The 27,310-nt window shown below is 48.9% G+C and overlaps 1 protein-coding gene and 1 pseudogene across 1 annotated transcript in view; one reads left to right on the top strand and one right to left on the bottom strand.

Annotated features, from left to right (window-relative positions):
• RPH3AL (rabphilin 3A like (without C2 domains)) overlaps window positions 1-27,310 on the top strand; it is a 117,784-nt gene that overhangs the window by 72,867 nt on the left and 17,607 nt on the right. The window contains exon 6 of the mRNA XM_090292952.1: window positions 15,084-15,258. Coding sequence (XP_090149078.1) covers window positions 15,084-15,258 — 175 coding nt within the window. The remainder of the gene's footprint in view (window positions 1-15,083; window positions 15,259-27,310) is intronic.
• LOC149997895 (large ribosomal subunit protein uL15 pseudogene) lies at window positions 10,644-11,140 on the bottom strand (annotated as a pseudogene).

Below are 27,310 nucleotides of genomic sequence, written 5' to 3'. Positions count from 1 at the left end.
TGCCATTCTCCTGGCTCAGACCCGCACACCTGAGGTTTTAAAGTGATGTCTGTTAAAATGCAAACACACAAATGCTCCTGGAAGGGGGTCTCACTTCGCTTTCCATTAACACCTGGATTCTGAGTTAGCACTTAGAAGAGAAGAGTGGAGAGTCACAACTGGGTGGGGTGGGAGGGGACCCTGCCCTGCCCTGCCTGACAGCCCGTGCTCCTCAAAGCCCTTGGTGGGCTCGGGATTGCTTACTCACGCGCGCTCGACACCACAGACAGGGAAACCGCCCCTGAACAGCGGAGTCCGGAAAGCAGAGCTCTTGGATGGCAGAGAACAGAGCTGCGGACTTCAGCCCTGTGTGGATTCATGCCACGGGGGCGGGGGAGGGGCGGCACGGGGCAGGGGGCACCCATCTACCAGAACTTTCCATCTTTCCCTAGCCCAGTCTTAACACATAGGAGGGGCTGAATAAATGTCGTTTGAATGAATGAACTTCTATTTGCTAACTCCCTCTTCAGAAGTTGTTTGTAAGCTTCATCTTTCTGAAAGAGGGGAAGCAAGGTATGAGGAAAAGTAGCTGCTCTAAACTCAGTTCCACCAAAAGAAAACAAGGCAAGAATGAGGAGAAAAATTAAAATAAGGGGGTGGGGGGAGGGAGGGAAGAAAGGAAAGAAAAAGAAAGAAAGCCGTTGGAAAATGAAGTATTTCAGTATGACCAACCTTTTTTCTAGCTTTAATTCTGCTAGTTGTCTTAGATAGATGTGTGTATGTGTACATATACACACACATATATATGCATAAATAACTTAAAGTTTTGAAACCAATATTTTTCTGATCACATTATAATAGAAACAGTATCTAGTAACTATAACCAAGGGTATGCCCAGCCCCTTGCCGTGAAGAATGAGGAACCCAACACTTTCCCAGCCACTTCTTACTTTTCCTTGAGACAAACTGGAATTTTGGGTCAGATTATTATTGTTAACTGATTATTTTACATCTGCCTTCTCTCATATTTTTACTACTTCATATTATATTTACATCAGCTATTCAGACTGCATTCTGTCTTTCATTTAGTTCATTGCTCACTGGATTTTCTGGTACCATGAGTCCCCCATTCTGGAGCTTGTTATTTTAATTCACCTGTTGGCCAACTGAACTGTGCTGTTACCGAGTAAAGGGGAGTTCATCCACGTGGCACGTTGATGTAAGACCCAACAATTAGTGTTGAGAGAAACTGGTCTTTATTTACAATATTCCAGCCTTGGGGAGCGGTGAGCACTCCTGCTCAGAGCCCCGTCTTCCCACAAGACCCAGCACTTCCCTTGCTCCCCAAAAGGCTATAAACCAAAACCAAGCCCAGTAGTTCCCCATCCCTTATCTGTCAGCTGTCTCCTTCAGGATCTGGGGTACGTTGTCTTCAGCCTCCGTATAATAGTCCAGGAAAGCATGTGCCGTGTTCCATTGAACCATGGTGAAGTCTAGGAAAGGCACGAGTCCTAAGAGAGTGTCCTCTCCATATGTCCCAAGTTCCAAGAGTCCAGATAGGGTCCAGGTCTGCAAAGCCGAGTCCTTGGTGGCCTCAGAGTCAGCTGGAGCGGGCACGATCAAAGCCGCAGCGTGCCTGCTTTCCTACTAGCCCAGGCCACATGGCCGGATCCTGACTACAGGCAGCAGGGCTGCTTCTCACGGGGCTGCTACAGCCGCTGCTCCATCGGGCTCCTCTGACATGTGCCTTCCACTGTGCATCTTCTCATGGCGGACGGGGCCCTTCTTCATCCTTTAAAACAGCATGGCCCTTTCCTTATGGCTGCTCCTTTCCTTCTCACTGGCTCTCTGGAAAGGCTCAGCTATCACCTTGTCATTGATATGCAAAGTATTTTAAACAGTATGCCCTTTTACTGCCCTAGCTACCAGCCTGCCGGTAGATATGCAAAGTACCTTAAAAGCTGTTGTTATCTCCTTCCCCCATCCCCAAAACCAGGGCTGTGGAGACTTTTTGGGATAGCCTCTCTGCCATGTTACAATACCTTTGAGCAATTTTTTAGGAAGGCTGGATGCATCCGTGTTTTCTGTTTTGCTGGCCCATAGGGCCTTTCTGTGATCCTGCTCTGCTGGGCTTTCCTGCTGGGAGGCCGGTCCCCTTTGGAAACTGTCCAGCTCTTTCCCACTGTCAGATTCTGCCCCTGGAGGTTAGGTGGGTACAAACATCCAAGGGGGAGCTTGTTTTCCTTCGGGGACAGAAATCTCAGTGTTACAAACACGTGCTGTGTTTTTGAACTAACCATAATTTGACTTAAGTCTTTTCCTTTCTTGCTCCACTACAAAAAAAAAAAAAAAATAGTTTAATGACTGATTTCTTTCCCTTTCCTGAGCTACCAGCTGTGAACGGAAGAAGGAGCCAAGCTGGGTGAGAGGGAGCCCCGACCCCCACCCCCTGCATAGCAGGCTTTACTGACTGTGTAGCTGAAACTAACCGCACAGGATGGTCTGGTCACAATCTCATCTAGGCAGGTCACAGTGGGCAGTCAGGTCCCGGGCCTGTGGCTTCCTTAGCAAAGGTCCGCCTTTACCTTACGTGAGCCCTGCCCATTGTCCTTAGGCCTCTAGGATAACACTCCTTTGAAACGTCAGAGTAATTCTTCTCAGACCCCTTGGGGCACCCTCGTCACACTGAAGCTGGGGACCCCAGAGCCCCTCATTGTTACCTGTTCCCCAGACACCACCTCTGTGCGCTCTAAAGGTTCATTATTGACTCCTGTCCCCACCGGTGGAAAAGTATGTGTTTCTCCGTGTTGCTTTTTATCCACCCCTAGAGGTTTCGCTGTTTCGCTCTCTGCCGCCTCCTTAATCCACCACAGATAGATTTCGTGTAACTTCCTTATGTTTTCTCTTTTGATTCTAAATACATAAAAGGAACTCAAAACTGCCATTCTCCACAGCATTTGCTTGATCCTTTGAGCTCTTGCTTCCAGGAATGTCCTCAAAAATGAGGCACAAACAAACTCTTATAAACTTTTCTGTAGGTTTAGACATTCTTGCTCAGTACAGCTTTTCTCCCTTAAGTCACATCCAGATTCATGTACCAGCCACAGACTGTCCCGGCCTCCCCGGTGTCGGCCCCCCATACAGCCCAGAGATGTATGGTAATGACACTGACATCCAGTTGCCAACCTCTTATACTTTTATTGTAATGTAAGTAATACATGCATGTGGCTAAAAAATAATCCAGCTGTCTCCAAGAGCTTATGCAGGCGAATGGCGCTCACCTGCCGGCCCCTCCCTCACCCAGCGTGTGGTGCACAGACCATGTGCCTTAGTTCAAAGCTGGCTTTGGCCATGACTTACTTGATTTCCCAACGTTAGGTCCTCTCTCTTGACTCCATGCTTTGAAAGGCGAGGAGCTGGCTAACTTGGACTATTCCGCTTCCCCTCTCTTCTCATGTTTGATACTTCCATTATTTTTAGCTCTTTGATGAAATGTGTAACTTTATATAATATTTGCCTGTTTCTTCTTCCGTCAGATTTAACAGTCACACCTCGACCCCTCTGGGAGTTGCGTCACGGATGCCTCATTTCTTCCCTCCCTGCACTCACCACCCTCCCTTTCTAGTTTATTCCTTGACTAAGAGACTGTCAGAATTACACCTTTAGATTGCTCTTTAGCTGTAATCAGTTCTCCCCCTGCTTTGCGATTTGTGCCTGGGTCTTAATTTACGGAGGTGACTAAGTGAGGTTGATGCCATTGAAAGAATGGGTCGCTTTATAGTTCCCAAGCAAAGGGGCAGCTGTGCCACCCAGGGCCCCACGGGAAGAACCAGATGCAGGCAGGAGGCTGAAAGGAGTGAGGGGACGCTTGGGCACGGTGCTCACTGGGGTGTCCACAGGAAAGGAGAAGCAGGGCAGGGTAACTACCTTAGGACTGGCTAGCTTGAAGAGCTCCAGCAGGCGCTGGGGCGTAGGGACTGTCCCTAAGTTCTCTAGAACCTGGGTCAATTAAGGACAGGGGGAGTGCCCACTTGGCGTGTGAGCGGTCAGTAAAGAAGGTGGTTGGGGGGTGGACTCAGGATTGGTTGGGGGTTTGTTCTATGCTTTTATGCCCGAAGAAGCTGTGTCACAGGGCAGATGTGACCAACTTTGGCCGTTCATTTGGCCCTGTGATTAACAGATACCAAAAAGGCAAATAGTGAGTCCGCAAAAACAGAACCCTTTGTCTCCAGGTCAGTTCTAAGAGTTGATAGCATTCAATTTAGCAAACCTGTATATGGCTTTGTGCGAGGGTTAAGCGGGCAGGTTCCGGAGCCAGCCTGCCTGGCTTCCAGTGTGCTGTTCTTCCCTGTTTGTGTGACGTGCTTTCTCTGTGTCCAGTTCCCTCAGCTGTAAAATAGAGCTGGTGATAGTGCCTACCTCATAGGTGTCTTGTGAGAGTCAAATAAGTTACATATAAAATCTTTGAAATGGTGCATGATGCATACAAAGTGCACAATAATTATTAGGGTTTAAATTTTTATTATTTTGTAACTATTAAATGCCTCAATATCAAAAGGTATCTAAGGATCACATTTTGATAACTTCCTTGACCCCTAGACCACACAAAGGAAAATATCCCTCGTGTAATGATCAAATGGAATCCTTTTTAACTCTCCATTTCTTAAAATAGTGTTTTGTTTTAATTTATCCAACATTTGGACCATGACTTTCTGGTATGAGTTTTAGTTTTCCCTGGAGTATTTTATTGTCCTTTTTTTCTCATTGACCCAAGAAGAACCCTTATGTCCTTTTACACAGCTTCTTAACTTTGCCTTCTGTTGCCCAGAACCTTCCCTTTTCCTGTCAGACCCCTTTCCAGCTCTAGCCCACACTAATTCCTAAAAGCTGTCTTCATAGGATTTCCATTCGACTCACTCCTGAGCTGGAGACACTGTTTCAAGGAACCGCTGTCTTCCTCTTTCTTGCTTTTCCCCTGGGTTTTGCTGGAGCCCATCCTTAAGTAACTTCTTAAAAAGGAAATGTGCAAAGGACGTTTGGAGTCCTTGCAAGTCTGAAAATGCTGTATTCTGCCCTCCTGTGTGTTTGGTAGTTTGCCTGGTAAGAGTCTAGATGCAGAGTTGTTTAGCATCCAGTGTTGCCAATGATACGTCTGATGCCGTTCTGGGTTTCCTTATAGGAGACCTGTTTTTCTTTCCAGATTCTTTTGGATCTCTTTTTTCTATTTATAACTAATTTTATGAATATATGTCTATTGCTTTTTACTTTTTGTTTTTCCTGCCTTATATTTAATATAAACCTTTCAATCTGAGGACTCATGTCCTTCTTCAGCTCCAGGAGTTTTTCTTTCTATTGCTCTTTCTGGGAAGTCTATTACTCGGAATCTGACCCCTCAAGTTGAGCATTTGTGTGTCTTATCATTTCTGTCACATTTTTCTGTTTCTTCATCTTTATGTTCCACTTTCCAAGTTTTCTCACTTCTCTCTTCCATCCTTTATTTTATATTTTTATATCTCTGCATGGTATTTTTAATTTCTGGGAGCCTTTTGTTAATCTCTGACTGTTCCTTTTTCATAGCATGTTCTTATTTGACAAATGAACCTATTTATTTTAAGTCCCTGAATTTAACTTGCCTACTTTACTCAATTAATTAGGAACCTATCTGATTACTTCTTATTCTAGAAGTGTCTAAACTGAGGACAGATGTCCTGCCAGAAGTGTGGAGGCTTAAAAGGCTGAAAACAACAATCGTTTATTTGCTCACAGTTCTGCAGTTTGGGCTGGACTCCAGAGGACGGTTCCTTTGTGGGTCTCCTGGGGTCGTTGCATGGGCTGTGGTCATCTGACACTTGGACTGGGGCAGAGGCCTCAGAAGGCCCACTGCTCTGCAGCGGTGCTGGCTGTTGGCCAGGTGTCTTCGTTCTCTTCCATGGGTCCTCCCATCCTCCAGGACTGTGGACAAGGCTCTCCCAACCTGATGGCAGCGGTGTTCCAAGTGGCCAGGCCTTTTGAGGTCAGGTCAGAAGTCACATGTTACTTCTGTCACATTCTCTAGGCCAAAGCAAGTCACAAGCCTAGGCCAGATTCAAGGTCATGCAGAAATAGACTCCACCCCTTGATGGGAGGAGGGAGAGGAAAATAATTGGGGGCCATGTTTAATCTACTAAAACTCGTGTGCAGCTTCTGCCATTGCCCTAGTCAGCTTGCGACGCCGAGACAAACTACCACTAGGGGGAGGGGGCTTAAACAACAGGAGTCTTTCTCTCGCAGTTCTGGAGTCTGGAAGTCCAAGATCAAGGTGCTGGCAGATTGGGTTCCTGGTGAGAGCTCTCTTCCTGTCTCGCACATGGCCGCTGTCTCCTTGTGTCCTCACACAGGAGAGAGAAGCAAGCTCTCCGATGTCTCTTCTTATAAGGACATCGGCCCCGTCATAGGGCCTCACCCTCATGACCTCATCTAAGCCTGATTGTCTCCCCTCCAAATGCCATCACATTGCAGGTTAGGTGTCAGCATGTGAATTTGGGGGTGGGGCATGATTCAATCCCTAGCCCTAAGAGCCAGAGCTGCTCTTAGGTAACCTGAGTTACCTAAAGCCTGGAAGTATGGATGTGTGTTCAGGAGTCTCCACTGACAGATGTCTGTTACGTGTCTCGCCTGTGCTGGGTTCCCTGGAAGGTCCCTGCCTTTGTGGAGCTGCGGCCCTGGTGCAGGCAATCGAGCTGTAAGCTGCAGTCACGACAGTGTGTGTGTTGCAGTGGGAGACCCGTGTGGTTCTGTGGAAGCTTCTGGACTGGGGTAATTTCCTAAAGGCTGGATGTCCTTATGCCAGCCTAGGGAGGAGAGAAAGAACAGCATGTACGAAGGCCTGGATGGAAGAGACAGCTCAGCATGGTCAGGGAATGGGAGTGGCCATGTCTAGCTTATCCAGAGGGGCAGGAGCAGGCGGGAGATGAAGCTGAGGAGGGAGGGGGCCTGGCAGAATTCTGGGGTCTTGTTGGCCATGCTTTGGAGTTTAGCTTGCTGTTAGAGTTCCAGGGAGACCAGCACACTCTCTCTCTCTCTCTCTCTCTCTCTCTCTCTCTCTCTCTCTCTCTCTCCCTCTCTCTCCCTCTCTCTCTCTCCCTCTCTTTCTCTCTCTTCTTCAGGTAATGGGGTAGGGAGGCCCATGCTCCTGCCAAGGTGGGTTGACCTTTTAAGAGACACTTTTTATTTTATTTTATTTTTTATAGTTGACTCTGTTATAGATGTCCCCCATTGTCCCCTTTGCCCCCTTCTACCAAGCCCCACCCCCAGCCTTTACCACATTGTTGACTGTGTCCATGGGCTATGCACATATACATATATTTCCTTGGAATAATCTCTTGCCATCTCCCCGCCCCCTCCCCTCTGGGATCTGACAGTCTGTTCCATGTGTCCGTGTCTCTGGTTATATTTTGTTCAGTTTATTTTATTTGTTAGGTTCAACATATGACTGAGATCATATGGTACTTGCCTTTCTCTGACTGGCTTCCTTCACTTAGCATAATATTCTCAAGGTTCATCCATGTTGTCACAAAGGGTAAGGGTTCCTTCCTTTTTGCAGCCAAGTAGTATTCCATTGTGTAAATGCACCGCATCTTTTTTCTTCACTCATCCGATCGTGGCTATTGTAGATAACACTGCTATGAGCATAGGGGTGCATATATTCTTTCTGGTTGGTGTTTCAAGATTCTTAGGATACATCTCCAGAAGTGGAATCACTGGGTCAAATGGCAGTTCCGTTTTTAGTTTTCTGAGGACCCTCCATACTGCTTTCCACAGAGGCTGCACCAGTCTGCATTCCCACCAGCAGTGCACAAGGGTTCCCTTTTCTCCACATCCTCGCCAGCACTTGTTCTTTATTGGTCCACTGATGGTGGTTAAAGTGGCCAAGGTGTTAGCAAGAAGACCCCTCTATCACAGGCCATTTCCCGTGGCGTTTCAAGACTGGTCCAGCCTGGAGCTTGTCAGGCATATGGAATGCAGTGTCCCTGAAGACCCCACCTCCCATCCCCGGGGACAGTCCCTTTGCTTTGCCTTCTTCATTCGTTCCTTCAGTCAGCCTTTCAGCAACACTCCTGCCATGTGCAGGCTCCTTGCTGGGCCCTGGGGCTTCAGGGGTGGCTCTAGCACAGCCTGCTCCTGAAGCACCCATAGCTTCCTGGCTGGGTGAAGCACTACCCCAGCAGTACCAGGTGGCCCCCGGGGCACAGCAGAGGCACTCGCTTCTGCACAAGGTAGCACGGAAGGCGTCCCAGGGGAAATGTCACCGCTTGACAGAGCCCAGGATGAAGAGCTCTTCCGGCAGAAGAAATGGCATGTGCAAAGCCCACAGACCAGTGGGGTGAGGGGTGAGAGCTGGACCTCCCACCTGAGCTCTGCAGGTGCAGTGCTAACCACATGGGAGAGTCACGCACACAGGGGAGGAGCACTAGACAGGGACGGAAGTCCGTGTCCTCCTCCCTACCCTCCCCAGTTGCTGGCCCCCTAGGCCTCCCCTTCTTTCCAACAGGGCCTGGCAATTACCACCTTTTCCAGCCACAGCCATTAGGAAATGCCAGTGATTAGCGATTGTTATCATGATAATTAAAATTCTCTGGGAACAGCTTGGCTAATATCCATCAATATCTGCAGCCAGGTTGGCCGTGAGCTGAAATCGCAATGAAAACCTGGAAGCAGAGCACCCAAGCGGTGCTCCAGGGAGGATTTAATGCCCTTGGCCACCCCAGGCAAGTGCCATGGCGGCTCTGAGGGTCTTTTCTCCCTAAATGGCATTTTCAAAGCTGGCTGTGTTGCTGGCCTTATCACAGCAAACCACACGTGGGGAGCAGAGTGGGGCTTTGCAGAATCGCACAGCGTCTTCAGAGAATGAACCTTTTCTGATCTGTGACCCCAGACAGGCTGGAGTGGGGGTTAGTTCCCACAGAAGGCTGTTCCTGCCACTGTGCTGAGGGAGGCCAGGCAGTGGGTGATGGGCTTCGATACAGCGAGCAGAAACCACGTGTTGAGAAGCTGCTGCTGTGCGTTTTGCAGGGTGGGGGTGGGCATCGAGGCCAGCAAAGGTCTGAGGATGCTCTCAGATTGGCGTGGGGAGGAGGGGTGTCTGCTCAGAGCTCAGCCCAGCTGGGGTCCCTCATGTCATGCCTCACCAGGCCCACCCTCCCATGTGGAAGGCATTCCCCGAATACTGACCATGTGTTTTATGCACCTCCACCCAGGTGTGCCTTCCATGCCAGGTGACGCACCTGTGTCCCCAGCTGCAAGGGTCAGAAAGTGCTGTTCCTGGAGCTGGTCCAGGATCTCCGGCCAGCCTGGTGTGCTCAGGCCTCTGCCCACCGTGATGGCACAAGGCCTCCCCCTGGACTGCAGGGCTAACGCCAGGGAAGCAGGCAGACCCCAGGCCCCATTACTGTGGACTCAGGGAATGACTGCCCTGCCCACCAGACCCTGGGGAGACCCCACAGGCCTGGCAGAGCCATTGCCTCTGCTGAGCATAAATATCGGGGGGAACTGTGGGGCTTATAGGTCAGAAGTAGTTGAACACCATTAAAAACATTGACTATCAGCAGTTTCATGCAATTCAACCTAATAATTTCAGTCCTGTGCTCTTTATCATGTTTTCCAAAAGCACTTGGCTGATCAGTGGTTTTTAAGTGGGGGGTAGGGGTGGAGATGGATTGTTGCAACAGGAGGTGATGGCCTGGGGTCCTGCCTGTCATGTACCAGGTTGGGCAGGGGCAGGGGAAGCAGGGGCTATGGGTCTCGTTGATGCTGAAGGAGGGACTGGGAGCCTGCGGCTGCATTGTGCTATGGAGTTCGTGGTCAGGGAAGTTCAGTGGAACTTGCTCTGCACTGGCAGGCCCTGCCTGGCACTTGCTCCTTATCCTTCTTTTAATCTGCAACAGTACATCCATTTGATGAATTACATGAACTTGAATGAAACCCTCAGGCCACTTCCCCAGAAAGGTGGCAGACTCCATGTTTGGGACCTATTCCAGTGAACAACCCACACTGCTCATTCAGCCACTCAACCGTGTTTATTGAGCACCTACTATGTCCGGAGTGTGCTAGGAGCTTGAAGATACAGTGTTGAGCAAAAGCACCCTGACTATCCCTCCTGGATGGTAGGCCCTCGTGGGAGAGACAGATAAAAGTGAAAGGACCAGACAACAGGTGGAAGCAACCCAAACCTCCATCGATGGGTGAATGGATAAACAAAATGTGATATATACGTATAATGGAATATCATTCAGCCTGAAAAAAGAAGGAAATTCTGACATATGTTGCAACATGGATAAACCTTGAGGACATTATGCAAAGTGAATAAGCCAAATACTGTATATAGGTCAAAAAGACAAATACAGGCATCCCCCGTTAACATGGCACTTCTATAACACGGTTCCACTCTAACACGATATGACTGTAGAAGATCTCCAAGACTTGCTGGTAGAAGAAGAGACTGATGAAGTGATTTTGGTTGTAATGACATCTGGAATGTGCCAAGGTAACTCAGGGGATGATAGCACTGATGGAAGCGAAGAAGTTAAACAGTTTACTCTAAAAAGCGTAAAGAAAGACCTAGATTTAGGCGAACAGTTAGAGTCATATTTCCTTTTTTTTTTTTTTGACAAAAGCACTTGTGAAAATTTAATGAACTCCCCTCCATGTGACTTCAAGCTACCAGCACACAGACCCCACCAACACTTTTAATCTTCTCTTCAGCTCTTCTGCTGAAGAATTTGGCCTTCACAATGACAGGCTGCTTTGGGAGCTTTCCCTTCCCCAGAACTTTGTAGTAGCCCGATCCCACCACATCAGTGATGGGAGCGACTCCGGTCTTGCTTTTCGCAGCATTTACCCATGTCTGCTCACTGACCAAGATCCACAGTTTGTCAAGGTTGACAGTGGGGCAGAAGCTCTGGTTCCTCTTTAAGTGGAAATGCCTCATACCAACTTTCCCAAAGTAGCCTGGGTGATATTTGTTGAAGTTGATCCTGTGAGGATGCAAGCCACCAGCATTACCTCGGCCTCCCAGGTGCTTCCTGTGCTTGCCAATGTGGCCATGGCCGTGGCCCACGTGGCCCCTAAGTTTCCGGGTCTTCCTCAGTCTGGATGGCATGTTGATGGCCGAAATGCAAGAGGGAGGTCCAGAGTCATATTTCTTAAATGAAGACCCTTGCACTGAAAGGAGCATGAAGTTTAAGAGAGAACTTCAAAAGTGCTTCACGCTGTACAGTGAAAATTGTAAAGATCTCTCAGCTAAAAGCAAGCAATCTAAAATAACAGATTTTTTGCAAAAAGTAGAGCATAGAAATCAAGATAATGCTGAGGAAAGTTCAGAGGATGAGGATATCTTGTCAAAAAGAAAACTTATTCAGTTAATGGAGCTTAGTAGTGTTCACGAAGAAAACATTACCTAATTCATATTAATATGTAATACTTCTGATGAAAATTTCTTTAATAAAGATATTTCTCTTGATTATAAAAATATAATAGTATGTTTAAAAAATTTTTGGAACCTAAGCCCCCTTCTTGTACTAGTTCTTTGTTTCATATAACACGGCATTTGTTAGGAACCAAACAGCTGTGTTACACGGGGGTTACCTGTACTATATGATTCTACTTAAATGAGGAACCTAGAGGAGTCAAATGCATAGAGACAGAAATTATAACAGTGGTCCCCAGGGGCTGCAGGGAGAGGGGAATGGAGAGTTGTTTAATGGACAGAAATTTAAGTTTTGTGAGGTAAGACTTCTAGAGATTGGCTACTCAACAGTGTGAATGTACTTTGCACTACTGAACTATACATTTAGAAATAGTTAAGATGGTAACTTTCATATTATGGGTATTTTAACACAATTGAACACATTTTTAAAATCGATTTATTTTCAGAGAGAGGGGAAGGGAGGGAGAAAGAGAGGCAGAGAAACAGCAATGTGAGAGGGAAACATCGATCGGCTGCCTCTTGCACACACCCTGTCCGGGGATCAAACCTACAACCCAGGCACGTGCCCTGACCAGGAATCGAGCTGGCGACTTTCACTGGGTAGACAATGCCCAGCCCACTGAGCCACACCGGCCAGCGCAGCAGTGAACATTTTTTCATTAAAAAGGAAAGAAAGAAGTATGCCCACTCATGCGCTGGCGCGACAGTCCCAGCTCCGCAGGAAAAGCACGGAGGCTGTGACCAAGGGCTCACTGAGCGCTGGTGATTTGCCTGGCCCTGTGGCCTCCCAGACAGCACTCTATCACGTTCCTTGGTCTCTCCTGATAAAAGCCACACAAGAAAAAATGGTGAGCCACATCTCTGAGTCTCCCTCAGGGTTGTCTCAGCCCCTCCCCTTCAAAGAGGATCTCAGCTGGCCAGCCATGAGGGGAATGTGCCCTCCACCCAAGACATCATGCCCCAGGGGTGGCAGCAGGGTCCCCATCCTCCCCCTGCAGCACCTAACTTGGGGGACCTCAGGACCTGGCAAGGCTTCCCCCAAGCCCACCATCCCATGGGCACTGCTCCCCATCAGGGTCCCCCAGACCAGACCCCAGATCCCACTCGGAAGTATGGTGCAGGAGACACTTCACACCCCAATGAGGATTTCACTTTTTTTCCTGGAAAAAAATACATGTCATCTAAATGTACACATGTCCCTTGACCTGGCAGTTCCACTCCCAGAATGTTTCCTAAGGCAGTGACAGACACCTGTCTGATGACGTGTGTACAAGGTACTGGTCGTAGCACTGCCCATAAGAGTGAAAAATTGGAAAAAATAAATGTCCATCAGCATGGGACTAGTTTAATTAAGTTTAATAAATCCAAAGTATGGAGCCATTAAAATGCGATGGTGGGGACCATTACTTAGTAGCACAGAACAGCTGCTATGATATATAGTTCAGTGGGGACAAAAGCCGTTTGCATCTACATGACACTGTTCTTCTTTTAAAAAATAAACTGTGTATATGCCCAGAAAAGGGTGTAAAGAATTCACAGCACAGTATCAAAGAGGGCTCCTTCTGTGTGGTAATGTTATGAGTGACCTATAGTTTCTTCATTTTAATTTTTTGTTAGTGTCCTGATTTTATAATCTATGTATGTATTTCTCATCTCAGGGGAAAAAAAAAAGACAAAGCAGTTTCCATGACAGGGGTGGTGGGGGCAGTGTGGTGCGGATCCTAAGCCACCCTGGCTCCAACATGCACAAGTGGCTCTCCAGGGCTCGCTTCATGTGGCCCCCACCCTGCCCCCAGGAGGCCCAGCCTACGTTGGGGGGCAGGAGGCTGGTGTGCCAGCACTGGTGGGTGAGCAAGCCTTTGCCCCGCAGAGGGAGGTGAAGTGAACCCCATCACCTCTGGCTGGGGCACCTGTGCTCAGGAGCCGCAAAACAGCTCTTAGGGACAGGGTGGTCTTGGCAGCTACCACTTATGTTAGTTTTCTCTCCCTGTATGGCACTTCCTTCCCCTGTAGACGACCAGTCTGCAGGGCGCTTAGTGTCCACGAGGAGAACCCACTGAAGATTTATTCGCCACTCAGCCACAATTCAGGGAGCATCTTTTCGTATCATAAACGTTTGGGATGAGGCTCTATGACCTCTGGTGTGGAGAGGCAGGCTGGCCTTGCTCAAGTTGCTTAACATGTCAGAGCCTCAGTTTTTCCATCTGGATGGTGGGACTAATAATGGAACTTCCTCAAAGACTATTACACCAGATGCCTCTAGGGGAAGAGGCTTTAGCTGTGTACTTTGTGAATTTTGGATCGTGTGTGTGTGTTACTAATTCAAACAAATAGTTATGTATTGCAGGAGGGTTGTGAGGGGGTCCGACAGGGTGTTCTGGAGGGGGTTCCATGAAGCTTCATCCCACCAGGCGGCCCTTCTGCAGAGGGTAGTGGGAGGGAGGGATGAGTGGCTCAGACCAGGGACAGGGCTTGGCCTCTGCTCCTGTGCCTCACACTCTGAAATATAAAGAGGTGACCGCTGGCCACGTGGAGAAGTACATGCACATCACTCAACGAGTGAATAGCCAGTGCCGCACAGCTATGTGCCGAGTTCACGTAGACCCGCGACGAGGGGTGAGTTCCTCTAGGAAAACTTGCTGGTCAGTTCCAAGTGGGAAGCACTGTATGTTCTTTCGCCCTGTTGGAGAACCCTGGGCACGCTGGCATCTTAAAGGCTCTGAGAATTCTTACAGAAACAGTGCTTGGTTTAACCTAGTGCTTCCCAGTGTATATCATCAGGGACATTTTGTTCCTTTTTCGTTTGTTTTTGAGTAGCCCCTGTTAACAGCCCACAGAAATAACGAGGCGCAGAGGGAGTTCGGGGAGTGGGACACACTGTCCCAGGGAAAGTCAGGGCAGACGCTGACCTTCTGAGTTTACCTTCCCCCTTCTGAGCAGCGGACTTGGTCCACTGGCTGTGAAGGTGTCCTCGTCTGTCCGATGAGAGGAGGAGGGGGATAGCGACAGTCATGAGCACCCCATCTGTCGAGGGGCTGCCCTGTGGCCCGCACTGGGCCATGGGCCGGCATTCATTGGCGAGTCTGATCCTCGTAGCCGCCTTGTGAGACGGATACTGTTCCTACATCCCTGCAGGTGTGTCCACAGCCTTCAGCTGCTAGGTGACAGATCCAGGCTTCAAACTGCCAAGGCTTCCTCTCCCCTGAAGAGGTCACGTTGTTCCTTCACACAGTCCTGCTCTTACTAGAGACCACAGTGTATTTCTCTCCTTTCCCAGAGAAGAGATCAGGGAGCACAGGATGTTGTTTGAAGCAGGCGTTGAGTTCAGGGACCTTGTCTCCGTTGCCACTCTGAATTCTACTCTGTGGCTGGCTCTGCGATCCAGGCCCTCTCTGTGCCTGCTGCAGATTGCCTCACCCCGAGTCGCTGCCCAGACAGCTTCCAGTACTGTGCGTGCATGGCCAGCCCGCCTCTTCCTCCAGCCGCCAGTCTCAAGGGGAAGGGGCCGGCAGGAGGGACGCGCTTCCCACTGAGCGCTTTGCAACCTGGCACCAGGAGGGAAGGGTGGGTTGCGTGGGAGCATCATGCAAAGGGGCTGCTCTGCATTCTGCACTCTAAGCAGGTGTCTCCCCCTGCTCAGGTCTGGAAGAGGTCAGGGGCCTGGTTCTTCAAAGGGCTCCCCAAGTACATCCTGCCCCTGAAGACCCCGGGCCGGGCTGATGACCCCCACTTACGACCTTTGCGTGTGGAGCCAGCTGAGCAAGAGCCCAGAAGCACTGAGATGAGTCGAGTCTACACGTGGGCCCGTGGGAGAGGTAAGTCCCCTTTGCCCTCTCTGTTAAGACAGCAGCTGACGTACAGGCCATCAGCCGGCAGTGCCACGGGCCCCGGGCCAGTGGCCGCCGCAGTCTCCACGTGGCTCATGCCAGTGTTTCATCCCTCTGTGTGGCCTCGACTCCCCACCTACACCCACGGGGGTGGCTGGATGTCAGCACAGGGATTGCTTGCAGCCTGAGGGGGCCATTCCACAGACAAGCGCTGATTTGGTGGGGGGAATGCTGTGAACAGCACTGTGGGTCTTTGCAGAAATGTGATGTCTGGTGAGGTTTTCTGCAAAGTATGAGTGTGTGTCTTTCCAAGGCAGGCCGGTGCCAGCTCTTCTTAGCACTTGTCTTGTGTTTCAATAAAGGGAAACTCTTGGCTTTCCTGATCCTAGTGAGGAGCGTGGCCCTGTACCCAGGGACCCTTGGTATTTGTGGTAGCGGCACTGATGTGGAAGGCTTCCAGGTGGCTGCCTTCAGAAGGGGAGCCCCACCCCACTGGTAATTGTATAGAGTAGTACCTGGCATGGCAAATGTCTCTGCACAGCTTGCAAGGTGCTTTAATGTTCATGATTTTATTTTCAAAGTTCCTGGTCTCACAGCAGGCTCCAAAAGGAAACAGAGCTGGTGTTTAGCAGCCCCATTTTACAGATGAGGAGCCTGAGGCCCAGAGAAAAGGAAGGACTTACTGGTACGTGGCAGGGCTGGGACCAAAAGGCAGGGTCCTGCCCTCTGGGCTCTGGCTGCTTCTGCCCTGAAGTGCCCGAGTTTTGGCGCAGGGCTCAGGGGCTGAGGGTCCTAAATGAGATGAGGCTGGAGAGAGGAGGGGCTCATCCCAATGCCGGGGGTTTTCTTGGGTTTCTCAACCAAAGAAAATAGACACACAGCTGCTTCGGAGGGCTCTCGAGCGTCTCTGTCTTTGGATTCTGTCCTGGCAGCTGACTATCTTTATGCCATTTGGGCTGTTTTTTCTTTTACAGAAGTACAGCGTGTTTATTTTAAAATTGTGAAGGTTATCAAAAGTGGCTATCATTTAGCTGGTAAAAATTCCCTGTAGGTCGGCCCTTCCAAGCATAACCTGCAATTAACAGCATGGCGTCTGTTCTCCAGATACCTTGTCCTCGCTGTCACTCAGCTCTTTCTGCAGCTGGCCGTCCTTGCTAATTCTGCTGGACTCTGTTTGCCCTTCTGATTCCTATGAGTTCACCTTTCCTGCCATCACTGCCACTTGCAGGGACCACCTGCAGGTTGGGGGGGACTGGGAAGGCAGAGAGAGGGGAACAGGCCCAGCTGGGGCTGGCCGGCCTTGGAGGGAACCTGGGGGAATTTGGCGGAGAAGTGGCTCCCTCTTCCCTTCTCTCCCGTCTGCAGCCCCAGCCCTGTCAGGGGGAGTCAGCGGCCCTCAGACTGAGGGAAGGGACTCCGCTGTGCAGACAAGCCGGTGGACCCTGTCGGGTTTAGAATGTTGCTTCGAGTGGGCTGAGGAGGAGAGGCCCCGAGGCCCCACCCCGAGAAGCCTCACTGCCCTGTCTGCTCCAGCATCAGCATGGTACACACATGCACACACGCACACATACAGTGCGTCTCCTCCCCAGCCGCACAGACACAGATGGCCTTTTAATTACGTGGGTGAGGAGGCCAAGAATCCACACACTCAGAGTGGGCACCGTTTATTAACCAAGTCTGCACTGAGGCCAGGCATGGGGAGGCCCCTTGTCTGACCTTAGTCTCCCTCTGCACACCAACTTGGAAGCCCCCCGGCCTCCCAGGGCATGGTGTCAGGCATGTCACAGCCCTGTGCTGAGCCACGTTAGTGCTGAACAGAAGGAGGTGGCCCTTCTGCTCAATAGGTCACCTACATGTCTCTCCCAGGGGCATCAAGGCAGCAGGATGGTGGGGGCAGGTTGGGGAGCTGGTGGCAGGAGAGGCAGCAGGAAGGCAGCGAGGTTCCGTGCCGTAGGAGCCAAACTGTCAGGGGGTTGCAAGGAAGGGCTCCAGGGAGCCACCAACCAGCTGACTGTTCCCAACCTTTGTCTCAACCCCATCCTGGGTGGCTGTGCCCGTCCTCTCTGAAGAGCCCGAGCAGAAGCCAGGATCTGTACTCTGATTGAATTTGGGCCCCCCAGCTATCCCAGAACTAGCCATCCACTCGCAGAGGCTCTCGGGTGGCTGCCACACCCCTGCGGGAGACCTCAGGCCTGGGCCAGCGGAAGCCATCCTTCCAGCTGGTCCTGAGTGTGCAGGCAAGGGCAGGACCCTCTGCGAGGTCAGCCCCATACCGGCCCTTCTCTGGCATCCTGGTTCACGTGGCTTCAAGGTCAAGTCTGTGGCAGTCACTGGAAGGACTCAGCCATGTCTGCCTCTAGGAAGCCCCCACCCAAGCTTCCAGGGGCTGCTGCCTCCTTCCGATTCCTTCTCAGGTTGGTCCCTCTGAAACTGTCATGTTCCTGGCAGCGGACAGTCCCCAATGAGCAGCATGGGGAGTGTGGCACGGGACGTCTCCAGTCCTTTCCAGGCCACTTCTAACAGGGGTACCGGTTGGTGATTTGTTTTGTTTTGTTTTGTTTTTAAGATTTTATTTTATTTAGTTTTAGAGAGAGGGGAAGGGAGGGAGAAAGAGAGAGACAGAAACATCAATTTGATACATCGATCAGTTGCTTCTCACACGGCCCTAACTGGGCACCCGGCCCGCAACCCAGGCATGTGCCCTGACTGGTAATCAAACCAGCAACCTTTTGGTTCACAGGCCAGTGCTCAATCCCCTGAGCCACACCAGCCAGGGCAGTGTTTTTCCACCTTTTAAAGCGGTTTTTCTCTCTATCACAGGCCCCACCATCAGTAATGCCCAGGTGCCAGGCAGCTGACTGGGGTCAGAGCTGCAGTGTGTGGTCCAGGTCAAAGCCGGCCTGGTAAGCCCAGCCTTCATATTACTCCATTCAGCCAAAACTGAGCTTAAGGCCAGGGGGAAACAGTGACCAGCACTGGGGTGCAGTCTACCCCACCACATGAAAGCTGAGTATGGGCAAGACCAAGGCTCTCCTGCACAGGCTGATTACTCAGCATGCAGCGTGGGAGAGGCACAGGACAGATGCTTACTAGATGAATGAATGAACCACCCACCTGCTCCAGGATCTTTGAAAGACCTATGGAGGGGTTTCGTCAGGGCCTGCAGGCTCCTCTAGGTCAGGGGTCCGTTGGAGGATGTTAAAACCACCCCACTCTCATGAGGAGTCTCATCCCAGGCTGCTGCCTCCAGGGACCTCAGGGCCACCATCCCCGTTCTGGCCCAAAGTCCCTGCTCCCTGGCATGGAAGCTGATCCTGATACACGCGCACTCTCTCCGGCCCTAGTTCCCACCCCCACCCCAGTCGCTGCTCCTCCATCTCTTTCCTTCTCCCTCTCCCAGCCCTTGGGCTGGTATACCTGTGACTCCCAGCTTCTGCCCCCTCCTTCCAGCCCACCCTGCTTTCTTTCTCTGCCCTTTTGGAGGAGAAAAGGTAATCAATAGATACAAGCCATGAACTTTTCAGTTCACAAACCATCAAGTCAAATGCATTGATGTCTCTGAGGCAGGTTCCTTTTCTTCCTCCTTTAAATTTTCTTTGTTAATTTTTAATTACATAAGCATACATAATTTATTTTAACAAGTTAATTCAAAAGTATATGAAAAATTAAAATCCCTTCTCTTGCTATTATCTCCAAAACCCTTTCTCCCTGTCCCTACAGACATATACTTGATATTGGGTTTTCTGTTTGTTTTATTTTTGCTTATGTTTTAGTAACAGAAATCGGCTTTTACCCATAACTCTACATGTTGCTTTTTCCACTTAAAAGAATATCATGGGCATCCCTTCATATCAATAGATACAGATTTTACTTTATTATTTTTAGTGGCTGAACAAAATCCCATTATATCCTGTACTGTTATTTAATTATTCACCTATTGCTGGACATTCAAATTGTTTCTGGCTTTTCATACTGCAAGCAATACTGAAACACCCATCTATGTATATGATGCTTTTATTTCCATGGGCTACATTTCCAAAAATGGGGTTGCGTGTTTTAAATTTCAATAGACATTGCCAAACTATATTCCAAATATGTCCCAGGCTTTTAGACTCATTTATTCCTGCATCCTTGCCTGCCATGAATAGTATTGGTACTTATCATTTTGGCAAGTATACTACATAGAAATTGATATTTTGTCATTTTAATTTGTACATCTTTATTATTTGTTCATTATTTAGGTCTTCATATCTTTATTATTTATTCATTATTTTAGGTCTTCTTTTAAAAATTACCAGTTTAGATCCATTGATCATTTTTTATTAAATTATTTTCTCTTTTTGATATGTTAGAGATACTAAATGGGTTGCAAATATTTTCCTCCTTGATTTTACATTTTGTATAGTATTTTGCTATTCAAAAATCAATTTTATCATTCAAAAACTTTTTTTCTTAATTTTTGTGAGGTCACATGTCTTTCTTTTGCCTTGTGGTTTCTAGGTTTTCTGTCTTGCTTTGAAATGTCTTCCTCTCCAAGGTTAAAAACATCTGCCAAATAAAAGTTCAAGTAATATAAGAATAAAAGAAAATTACTTAAAAATGATAAAATTACTAACACCAATTAGCATATAAAGTGGTAGAGCACTAAAGCCATGTTCTATCAAAATGCAAACCAAACATACCCCATGATCCCCATCATTCAACAGTATTTTATTGTATTTACCTAATGTAATAAGGCAGGAAAATAAAATAGCCCTGGCTGGTGTGGCTCAGTGGTTTGAGTGCTGGCCTGCCAATTGAGAGGTCGCCAGTTCGATTCCCGGTCAGGGACATGGCTGGGTTGCAGGCCAGGTCCCTAGTTGGGGGAGTGCGAGAGACAACCAACCCATGTTTCTCTCACACATCGATGTTTCTCCCCCTCTCTTCCTCCCTCCCTTCCACTCTCTCTAAAAGTAAATAAATAAGAACTTTTAATTTAAAAAAGGAAGAGAAAATAATCTCTTGCTATTGGAAAAGAGAAGAAAAAACTTTTCTTCTTTGCAGATGATGTGATGGTATGCCAAGAATGCCCGCGAGAGTCTACTAAACCAATCCACTAGGATTAATAAGAGAATTTGGGAAGTGATAGGACACAAAGTAAATCAATAGTTTACACACCAAAAAATCAATAGTTCTACTCTATACTGACTAATTAGAAGTAGAAATGAGAAAACCCATTCAAAATTTCAATAAAAATTATAAAATGCCTAAGAACAGATTTTAAAAGAGAATTAGTTATAGGTCCAACAATTGTATCCCAGGACAAAAGGTAAGACATGAACAGAGAGGCAGATAGGAATCTTGATGCCTCCAAATTAGTAAGTGTAACAACTCTCTGATTCCCAATGGAGTTTTTAGGGAGAAGTGAATCCAAATGTTTTTATTATCCATTGGATAAGCAAAAAGTGGAATACAGTGGAATATTCAGCCTTGCAAAGCATGAAGTACTGACCGGCACTGCAACATGGCTGAGCCTTGCAGGCGTTATGCTAAGTGGAAGAAGCCAGAGACAAAAGGCCATGTAGGGAACGAGTCCACTCATGTGAGTGTCCAGAAAAGGCAAATCCAGAGAGATGGAAAGTAGACTAGTGATTGCCAGCGTCTGGGAAGATGTGGGGAAATGGGGAGGAATTGCTGATGGGCACAGGGTTTCTTTCTAAATAGAGGAAAATGCTCTGGAGTTAGGTGGTGGTGGTTGCACGGCTTTATGAAGATGCTAAAAAACCACTGAATTGTGTACTTCCTTTTTTAAAATGTTTTATTTATTTTTAGAGAGAGGGGAAAGCAGGGAGAAAGGGATAGGAACATCATCAATCAACTGCCTCGCGCGCACCCCCAACTGGGGACCTGGCCCACAACCCAGGCATGTGCCCTGACTGGGATTTGAACCTGTGACCTTTAGGTTTTGCAGGTTGGCGCTCAATCCACTGAGCCACACCCGCCAGGGCTCAATTGTGTACTTTCAAACGGTCAATTTTGTGGTAAGTGAATTATATTTCAATTTAAAAATTTTTTTCATAAGAAAGTTAAAAGAATAGTTTAACAAAAAAAAAAAACAAAAAAACTTTTTAATAGCAAGGGTAGTGGGAGGAGTTGCCTGGCCAAATGTTAGAGTATACTATAAAGTTATTTTAATCAATAGAAACAGTAGGGTATTGACACCAGGATAAATAAATAAGTGGAACAGAATACAGAAATATTAGACCTAAGAATGTATGGAAGCTGAATATTGGTAGCTTTTCAATTCAAGGGGAAAGAACAGGTTTTGCATAACAACGGGAGCTGGCCTAATTAGATTCCCATCCTACTCCACGTGCATCCAGAAACACATTGCAGATAGATTAAATTTCTAAATGTTAAAAATAACACGATGAACATATTAGAGAAAGATTAGCCGTATTTTTTTTTCCTCTGTGTTATCTCAAAGAAAGCTAGTGACACTCTGGCGCCTACGGGACAGGTGGGCTGACTACCTGAATTTGCTGCTCCCTCCTCTGGACACCGGTGTTGATCTGGGCCAACGGTTGGCCTGCGGGCCCCTTTGGTGAGCCCCCCACAAGCTTGCTCACAACAAAGGTAGGGCACAGCATAACCCAGTCTCCTGGGGACTGGCCCTGGGCCTGACCTGGCATCCCCTGGGGAGAGGTCTCCACCCTCCCAGCCAACCCATCCTGATGGAGTGTGGGCTCCATGCTACTTTCTCCTGGCAGATCATGGCTCCAGGTTTACGGCAGCAGTAAATCAAGTCAGCTTTTGCACACTCCCAGGTCTCTTTGCTCCCCTGTGAAGTATAAAGGGGGAAATGGTGAAGCCGGTACTGTGGGCTCTTGGGTCTTAATCCCTCTGGAGTTGGGCCCACCTCTTCTGCAGGCTTCTTTCCTTTGGTTTGGATTCCTTCTCTTGAGCTGTGTATAGAGAGATGTTTGTTAAAGAGTAGGAGTGGGGGATACCATATCAGTCTTGCATTTTTGGGTAATAAGAGATTACTTTTTTTTTTCCCTTAGAGGAAGGCAACTGCAGCATTGGTTCAGCAGCTCAGTGACATCACCACAGATGTCTTTGCAAGTCTTGCTCTGTCTCAGGGTCCCATAATGGCTGCTGCAGTTCCAGCCATCACGAGAAAGAAAGGAAGAAAGATCAAAGGGGATGCCGGGAAATGAAGCCTTTAGCTTCTGCAGCCCTTCATTATAATAGAAGTAGGCAAGCGGGGTGAGCGGCGGCTGGTACTAGTCCTGGAGGAAGGAGCCTGGTTTCCTACAAGCTGGAGAGCCGGATGTGTCTGACCAAAGTCACTGCAGGTGGAAATTAGTCTCAGATAGGACTTGTGATGGGGCTGCTTGTTTGCGTCAGCCCCACTGCTGTAACCAGGAGGCAGCGTGGCGGGTCTGCCCGTGGTGGGTCTGTCCCGCCTGTCCCAGCTACAGCTGAGCACCTGATGGGAAACTGGGGTGTGGGGGTGGGGAGGACTGAAGCCCCAAGTCGAGAGTCCATCCAGAGTTCAGTGGGCTTTCTGGGATGTCTGTCCTCTTCTCAGACGGGAGTGGAGGGAGAGCTGGGGTTCCTAGGAGACAGACCCCTGGGTCAGTGAGGCTTTGCCATGTTCTCCTCTCCCAGGGATCCTGAGGCTGGGACGGGGAGGGACCCTCGCTAAAGCCTTCATCACTGCGCTCTGGTCTGCTGAACTGGGAAGTCCTCCGCACTTTGTCCTCCGGCCCAGACCTCAGAAGCCCCCAGCTGAACACAGGCAGGTGCTGTAAGCTCCCTGTAACCCTGAGGCCAACTCACTTCCCCATCTGCATGGAGGCCTAGGTCACACAGTCCCTCCCCAGGACCCTTCGCAGGACGCCTCCCACCCTGGCCTCCGTCATCCCCTGAGCAGAGCACCGGCTTCCTAGTTCACTTCCAGGTCGGTTCTGGAAAAGTACTCAGGTCTTGGATTTGTTCCAGTTGAGTAGTTTTAAGAAAAATGGGAGTTTCATTATCACTTGGTTGGTCTGATAGATTTTAAACAATTTTTTAAAAATTCCTAACTGTGATTCTGCTTGCAGACCAACGAAAACAAGCTTTGGGGTGGTTTAGGTTGAGCAGACTCATTCCACTCAGCCTACAAATGTGTACCAGGGGTCGTCCTTCCCAGATGGGCCCTCGGCTGACCTTGCCTCCCTCCCATGCCACCACCTCCGGCCCCTGGAGAAGCCGAGTCACTGGGTGCTGTGCTGGCCTCAGCCAGAGCTCTGACTCACGGTCATTATCTCATCTGATGCTCAGAGCAGCCCATGGGGCAGCTACAGCCGGTGAAATGGACACTTAGTGATGGATGGGGGTAGGGGGTCTGCCCAAGGTCACATAGGCTGCGACCAAGAGGGTCTGGCATCTAGGCTTCTGGATCCCGGCCCACACCCCTCCCCTCTGTGTGTTATTCAAAGTAAAGCTATTGCCCAAGTCGCCACACACACCACTACCTCTTTCGGACTCGGTGGGGAGGCTTTTGGGTTGCACGGAACAGAGCCACCAAGGCCCAGCTCAAGTCAGGGCATGGCTGCTGGACAACGGAGGAAGGTCTCCCAGATGCAGGGACAGGGACAAAGGCTTGTGAGGCCTGTGGGGACAGCAGTGTGGCAGCAGCAGCTTCTGTTTCTTAGGGAACTCTTGGATCAGCTTCATCCCCCAATCTCTGCCTGCTCAGCAGCTTGTAATCTCTGCATGTCCTTCAGTCTCAGCACCTGCCCCTACTCGCAGGGCCGCACTCAGCAGGGAAGGGGTTGGCCTGGCCCATTTCTGCTTATGCTGCCTCTTTTTGCATCCAGCCTGCATCCCATCAGATGTACTAGATGGCATGGCCAGTTAGGGCTGCTTTCCCCCAAAGCAGAGCTGGGACAGAGCAGGAGGAATTTGTGTCTCTTGCTCAATAGCCATTGAACCACAGAATTGGGTGTTTTATATCTGGAAGAGTAGTGACCTTCCTGTCACTGGGAGCATTCAAGCAGAACCTAGATAACAGTGAGTTGAGAAACTCACTATGGCTTGTTCGTGTGTACCCATAGTTATACCCCCATATTATAACCAGGGCTCGAGAGACAGAGATACATTCTATGGTCTAAGACAGAGAAAGCCACATGGGCCATGAAAGCTTTAAACCCAAGACCTCTGTCTATTTAGCACAGCCGACTGAGCTAATAAGCAGTTCCGTGGCAGCCGTTTTTCCATCAAACGCATATGCTGTTTCCTGACTTCTTAACGCAGCCTGCTATTTATACCAGCAGATCCATTCATTCTTAATGAGCCACAGTTGTGGACTGTAAAATGTTTTATTTTCAGACCGGAGTGCTCACTGCCCAGAGCCAGCTGTTGCTATGCCGCCTTCCTTCTCTGTTCCTGGGAATTAGCATTTCCAAAGCTCCCCAGAGCACCCAGCTGCCCTCTCCTTCCCACCCCCTCTCACCCCAGTGCTTCCCCAGCAGGCTCTGGGCTTGCCCGTTCTGCCATGTCCGCCTGGACATGGTAACGTGAACTTCCTACAGCCTTAGGAGCAGCTGGGAGTGTGTGTCGTGTGCCGGGGGCCAGGCTGGCAGAGGCTGGGAGAGGGAGGCAGAGCAGAGCAGTAGGGCTTCCATGTTGGGAGGTGGGATGCCATCTGTCCCTGGAGGGTTGAACCTTTGCCGCTGTTATAGGTCGCAAGCTGGTGGGGCAGTGACTCGATCTGGCTCACTGCTCTCGATTCATTGACAACTTTTTAAAATGTAGACAATTCCCATTTAAAAAGAATATGGAGTGGTTCTGGCTCCTTTTTGAAATCAGAGGGTCTGCCCATACTGGCCCCCCCCTGGAAAAATTGGACAGACTCCGTAGCAGCTTCCCCATTACACAAAGGGCCTGGAGTCTCTGGTTTTTCACAGTCCCACCGTCCCAGTTGTTTCTGACACTTTGATCATCGCCCTTATGGAGTCATTAAGAAGAAAGCAAAATAGGTCCTGTTTCCCCATCCCTACGAAAGGAGAGAGACTAGAAGTTAGACCAACGGGACCGTTGTTGCAAGAAAAGTAGGTACACTTCTCTGTGGATGGGAAGGGTTCTCACATCCCACCCGCTTCACTCACTGACCCTTCCAAATGACCAGTGGAAGACAGGAGCCACATCTCTGTGTCCCCACTCCTGACCCTGACCCCACAGATCCTGCCCAGAGTGGCTCTGAGCCTTCCTCCAGGGCCTCGCCAATGAGAGCTTAAGAGGTCAGGCCTTGCAGAGCTGATGTGCTTTAACGGGGGATGCCCAGGCAAGAAAACTTCAGTTTTGGTGGGTCTTGGTTTTCTCATGAGTGGGATGGGGATGAGAGGCTGGGACAGAGAGCCTGTTGTCTTGCAGGTTTCATATCCTACAGTTCCAAAGCCAAGGGCTGAAACTTTATGGAGGAATCTCTGGCAGGTAGTAGAGTAGCTCCCATCTTTCACGACCTGGCTTATTTCACTTAGGTTGATACTCTCCAGTTCCATACATGCTGTCCATTGTGTAAATGTACCAGTTTTTTAATCCTGATGGGCACTTAGGCTGTTTCCAGCACTTGGCTATTCTAAATAGGGCTGCTATGAACATAGGGGTGCATAGGTTCTTTTGAATTGGTGTTTCAGGAGTCTTTGGGTATTATCCTAACAATGGAATTGCTGGATCAAAAGGCAGTTCCGTTTTTAGTTTTTTGAGGAAATTCCATACTGTTTTCCACAGTGGCTGCACCAGTCTGCATTCCCACCAGCAGTGCAGTAGGGTTCCCGTTTCTCCACATCCTCTCCAGCACGTGTTGTTTGTTGATTTGTTGATGATGGCCATTCTGATTGGTGTAAAATGGTATCTCATTGTGGTTTTTATTTGCATCTCTCTGATGGCTAGTGACGTTGAGCATTCTTTCATATGCCTATGGGCCCTCTATATGTCCTCCTTGGAGAAGTGTTTGTTCAGGTCCTTTGCCCATTTTTTAATTGGGTTGTCTGTCTTCTTGGTGTTGAGTCATGTAAGTTCTTTATATATTTTGGAGATCAATCCTTTGTCTGAGGTATCATTAGCAAATACGTTTTCCCATATGGTTGGTTCCCTTTTCATTTTGCTGATGTTTTCTTTAGCGGAGCAGAAGCTTTTTAGTTTGATATAGTCCCATTTTTTTATTCTTTCCGTTATTGCCCTTGTCCTGGGAGGTGCATCAGTGAAAATATTGTTACGTGGGATATCTGAGATTTTACTGCCTATGTCGTCCTCTAGTACTTCGACGGTGTCACAGCTTACATTTCAGTATTTTATCCTTTTTTTTATTTAAGATTTTATTTATTTAGAGAGAGGGGAAAGGAGGGAGAAAGGGCAAGAAACATGATGTGTGAGAGAAACAGCAATCAGTTGCCTCTCTCACACCCTCAACGGGGGACCTGGCCCGCAACCCAGGCATGTGCCCTGACTGGGAATCGAACTGGCAACCTTTCAGTCCACAGACTGGCACTGAATCCACTGAGCCACACCAGCCAGGGCATGTCCATCTTGAGTTTATTCTGGTGTATGGTGTAAGTTGGTGTTCTAGTTTCATTATTTTGCATGTCCCTGTCCAGATCTCTCAGCACCATTTATTGAAGAGGCTGTTTTTACTCCATTTTATGCTCCTGCCCCCTTTGTCAAATATTAATTGGCCATAGAGACCTGAGTTTATTTCTGAGCTCTCTGTTTTGTTCCACTGTTCTTATGCCAGCACTGATACAGAGAGATCTAGTTAAGATCCCTGGGGAGAAGCAGAAGGGGCCGTAGGAGGAGTTTGCCGAGGCAACGGAAAGCAGTCTAGGACAGGATGGCCAAGAAGCTGAATGCCTTCAGAGCCAATGGAAATAAAAAGAGGGCTAGGAGCTTTTCTGGCTTCCGAGCTGGCTCCCTAAGTTACTGTACGATCATGCAGTTGAAACAATGGCCACCCCAAAGAGACCCTAACTGCCTGTGGCCGCTCAGCCCCGAGAGTTGGACTGTGGGGTTTCCC

This window comes from Furipterus horrens, unplaced genomic scaffold (assembly GCF_987537825.1).
Source record: "Furipterus horrens unplaced genomic scaffold, mFurHor1.1.pri manual_scaffold_11, whole genome shotgun sequence".
NCBI classification, from domain to species: domain Eukaryota; kingdom Metazoa; phylum Chordata; class Mammalia; order Chiroptera; family Furipteridae; genus Furipterus; species Furipterus horrens.
This window is presented reverse-complemented; position numbering and strand designations above follow the sequence as displayed.